This window comes from Ailuropoda melanoleuca, chromosome 16, assembly GCF_002007445.2.
Source record: "Ailuropoda melanoleuca isolate Jingjing chromosome 16, ASM200744v2, whole genome shotgun sequence".
In the NCBI taxonomy this organism is placed as follows: Eukaryota; Metazoa; Chordata; class Mammalia; order Carnivora; family Ursidae; genus Ailuropoda; species Ailuropoda melanoleuca.
This window is the reverse complement of record NC_048233.1, coordinates 3148874-3153550: the sequence shown is the minus strand read 5'-3', so window position 1 is coordinate 3153550 and position 4677 is coordinate 3148874. Positions and strand designations below refer to the sequence as shown.

Below are 4677 nucleotides of genomic sequence, written 5' to 3'. Positions count from 1 at the left end.
GAGAGTTTGGGAAATTTCAGAGCCAAATTTCCAAGCCAGTGAGGTGAGTAGGGAGTCTCATGACATTCCTGTGAGCGACAGAAAAAACCCAACCTACGTCAAGTACTGAGGCCAAATCAGAGGCAGGAAGCCCAGTTGTACCCTCCCTGCTCTCCAGCCTTCCTTACCCTAGAGGCTCAGCGTGCCTGAGCACTCATGCATTCTGATAAATGAAGTCTTTGACTTGGAAACCATCTGGCCCATCCTTCCTTGTTTTACAGATGGGGAAACTGAGGCTCAGAGAGGGGTGCGACTTGATGAAGGTCACACAGCTATTTAGTGACACTCAGGACTAGAAAACAAAATAGGTCTCTCTTCTCCCAGCCCTTGCCCTTCCCATTTGCTTCATCCCTGGAGATTTCCACAGCGGTACAGCCTGGACACTGGCTCTCTGCCTGTGCTGCGGAAAGTTCCTCATCACTGTGATCCCTTGGGAGACTAGAGGGAGACCAGGCCTTTCCCATCCTGTAGTGGCTAGAAGCTTTAACATGCTGGAAGAGGAACTTAGCTTAACTTTAGAGTGCCACCTGGTGGTTTGCACACACAGACAAGAACATGAATCAGCTTCATGGTGATAATAGCGGTCGGGAACAATAAGACGGTCTAGCTTGCAGAGTGCTTGCTATGTCCAGTCTCTGTGGTGAGCACTTTACGTGGAACTCAGCATGGCAGCTAATGTCATGGACCCAGAAGCAAGACTGCCTGGGTCCAAATCCCAGCTCCACCACTTACTACTTCAGTGATTTGGGGGCAAATTCTATAAATTCTATAAATAAGAATTAAGTGAGCTGGTATGTATAAAGCCCTTAGAATAGTGTCTGGCGTGTAGTAACCACTCTGTAAGGGTTACTATTACAGACTTACAATAGTTCAACTTACGATGTTTCAACTTGACGATGGTGTAGAAGTGATATGCATTCAGTGGAAACTGTACTTCAGATTTTGAATTTGGATCTTTTTTCAGGCTAGCAGTGAGGGCTACAGTAGTCTCTTGTGATGCCGGGCAGTGGCCGTGAACCTCAGTTCCCAGTCAGCTACCGGATCGATCACTGGGTCAACAACTGATATGCTTAGAATCATTCTGTGCACATACCACCATGCTGTTTTTCACTTTCATTCAGTAACTTATGTGGGCTGTTCAGCACTTTAGGCTTTGTGTCAGATGATCTTGCCCAATTGTAGGCTAATGCTAGTGTTCTGAGCACGTTCAAGGTGGGCCAGGCAAAGCTATGATGTTCGGGAGGTTAGATGTGTTAAATGCATTTTGACTTCCAATATTTTCAACTTACGATGAGTCTGTCAGAACGTAAGCCCATCATGAGTTGAGGAAGACGTGTATTTCCTCTGATTTTCCTGTACAGTGTGTACTGTTAAAACCGCCGTCTTACAGAAGAGAAAACTAAAGTTACACTGTGAATAAGAGGTAGCGTGGGGACACCAGGCCAGAATTAAAAGTGAAACTCCTGGGATTCTGGCAGCAGAGAGAAAAGGACAAGGGGAGGCTGCAGGTGCAAGGTGGGAGCTGGTGTGGCACGGCAGAGGAGTGGGTCAGAAAGGCAACCACAGCACCTGAGAAGATAGCCTTCCGTGTCTCTGCTCTCTCCTGCCAGCCTGGCGGCCTCCCGGAGGTACTACTTTGAGGTGCTGCACAAGCAGAACGACAAGGGCACAGATCATGTGGAAGTTGCGGTGAGAGCTCCGCCATTCCTGCCCCCCAGCTCAGCTTGGGGCCACTCCTCACCCCTTGTCCCTGGAACCCTTTTCTAAATCCAGCTCCCTCCAACCCTCCGCATCCACCCTCTCTCCTCTTCCAGTGGCGACGGAATGACCCCGGAGCCAAGTTCACCATTATTGACTCCCGTTCCCTGTCCCTCTTCACAAGTGAGTAGGCTCTGCTCCTCCCCTGGAGACAGAGGCAAGCTGTGCCAACATGTGGGGCTCAGTCTGCTGGGGGGCTTTGGTCAGGGGAGGGGTGGAGGCTAGAGCTCAAGGTGCTTGGAATGTGGGTGGAAGGGGGTCCAGAACAAGGAACAGAACTTAAAGGGACCCTAAGGTCAGAGATCCTTAACTCTCAGGGGTCAGTGACACTGTTGAGAACCTGCTGGAAGCTTACTGAGACCTTGCCCTAGAAAAATGCCCTTGTCCATCTACACACAATATGTTGTGTACAATTTCAAAGGCATCCAGAGACCGTGAGGCTCACTCCAGATGAAAAGCCTCTGAGTGAGGCCAGTTTCCTATTTCACAGTTGAGGGTCCCATGGTTCTTCACAAAGCCATGACCAGAGCTGAAAAAACTTTCTTACCTGCTTTAGATTTGCAGTAAATGAACTCTTCAGTTGTACTATGTATTGCTCATTATTTCCTATGCATTTGCAGGCCCCACTAAAAAATCACCACCGGGCAGGTGAGGCCATGTGGGCCCGGGTGTAGGAAGAGCGGGGTCAGAACCTTAAAGGAGGAAGGGAAAGCTGAGTGCTGGGAGGAGACTGGGAAGGCAGTGGGAAGTGTGTAAGAGACCAGGAGGACAGGATGGGGACAGGCCGGGGTAGTGTGGGTTCACTGGACATGGGGGCAGTGTGGCATGGGCAGGACAGGTGGGAGAGGTTGGGGTGAACGAAGCTAAAGGCCATGAGGTCAAGGCAGAAGGGGCAGGTTGTCAGCAGGTGAGTCGGTGCAGGAGGAAGAAGGGAGAGCTGGAGTCCGTAGATAAATGTGAAACGAGAAGAAAGAGGCCCATAGTAAAGATCAGCGAAGAAACTAGTTAGATGAGCCAGAGGTAACCAGCCCCGGTATAGGAGAGCTGCTCCTGGGACTGAAGACAGGTGAATTCAGATGGCAGCGAGCCACAGCGAGCAAGCAGTCCCCAAGTGGTTAGAAAGGGGAGGAGGAGGCCTGGCCCACTTGGAGAGGAGAATACTGGTGGGGGCAGGGTGGGGCGCAGGGGTAGTGGGGGAGGATGGGGTGGGCGATGAGCCGGGCTGCTGAGAACGCAAGGGGGTGCCCTGCTGTGGTCCGCCTTGCTGGCTGGTCTACCTGAGATGCGGTGTAACCCGGAGGCTGAGACTACACTGCCCAGGTTCAGATTGAGCTTTGCCACTGACCGGTTGTGTAGTCTTTGGCAAATGACTTAGATTCTCTTTGCTAAAGTTCCTAGTCTGTAAGTAGGAATAATCAGTAAACACCTAAGGCATGCGGTGCTTATGGAGATGAAGTGGTTTGGTATTTGTGAGATGCTTAGAACAGTGCCGGCTGGTTATTTGGTAAGTGCTCAATACGTGTTTGTGACATAAATGTAGCAGACTCACGATGACAGATTTCCAGCAGAGAGCGGTGACACACTTGAGGAAGTGGTGTCTTTTTCCCATTTGCACAAAGTTGTGCTTTGTGGTAGCCATGGGGCTGGTCGAGTGGGTCCAAGGGAAATCAGTAGCTGAACCCACAACTTGTGAGAGGGCAGGGCTAGAGGGGAGAGGGATTACGCACACCCGTACCATCCCTGGGGGGCATTACAGAAGCCTGGGCTCCGGCTCTGCCTCAGACTCACAGCTGCTTCTGTTCTTTCCTCCCTGGGCCCAGATGAGACCGTCCTAAGGATGGATGACGTGGGCCATATCCCTCAGACAGCAGCCAGCCATGCAGGCTCCCGAGACTCTCTTCCCAGAGAGGAGCCACCCCTCGCAGACATGCTGCGGCCTGACCCTCGGGACACCCTCTATCGAGGTAAGGCCTTGGCCGCATGCTTGTCATCCAGTCTGGGTGCCGTATGCTGCCAGGCCCCGGGGTGTCAGTAGAGGAGACTCCATAGATTGTCACTTCTCCCACAGTATCCCCAGAGTCAGAGAATCTTGGTTTTTCCCTTGGAGTGTAAAATATAACATGCATACGGAAAAGTACAAAATATATATGTGTACGATTTTACCGTTACACACGTCGTTACGCAGCAAACGTTGTGTAACCACCTCCCAGGACAGGAATTAGAACTAGAGCCCAGAAGTCCCTGCGTGTCCCTCCACAATCACATATATCATACTTTCCTACTGGATCCCAACTCTTCTAATCCAACGAGAGAAGTATGTTCCCACCAAGGTGCTGGAGTCGTAAATTCTTGGGAGCGTTTATACTTTAATAGATGAGAGAGCCCCCGACCCTCAAACCCGCACAACAGCTGGGAGGAAATTCGGTTATTGGCCCTGCGCTAAGATGAGACTCGGTGGCCTCTTGGACGTTTCTAAACCTTCACTGGGGCTGGCCCTGTACAGCACTCACCGTGCCATGAACCGGGGACCAAGTCCGAGTCCTTGGCCTCCAAGGCTTCTTGAATGCACCCACCGCAGAGGAATGGTGCCAGCCTTGGTTTGGCAACCTCCGCTGATGGACTTGGACTCTGCCCACGGCTGCCATGAGCGCATACCAAAAGGTGCCCGCTCAGAGTGGAGGCCTTCGGTCCTCCCCTCAGCCGAGAGCCTTGGTGCCTTGAAGCTAGCCCGTTCCAGGCTTGCGTCCCCACCCTCATCCCTCTTCCCTTACTGTCCTCAGTGCCTCTGATCCCCAAGACTCATCTCCGCCACGTCCTGCCCGATTGTCCCTACAAACCCAGCTACCTGGTGGATGGGCTCCCCCTGCAGCGCTACCAGGG

The 4677-nt window shown here is 52.0% G+C and overlaps 1 protein-coding gene across 1 annotated transcript in view; it reads left to right on the top strand.

The window, feature by feature from the left end:
* Positions 1-4677, top strand: part of B4GALNT3 (beta-1,4-N-acetyl-galactosaminyltransferase 3) — a 34707-nt gene that overhangs the window by 16312 nt on the left and 13718 nt on the right. Inside the window, exons 8-9 of the mRNA XM_034645975.1 lie at positions 1650-1728; positions 1854-1920. Coding sequence (XP_034501866.1) covers positions 1650-1728; positions 1854-1920 — 146 coding nt within the window. The remainder of the gene's footprint in view (positions 1-1649; positions 1729-1853; positions 1921-4677) is intronic.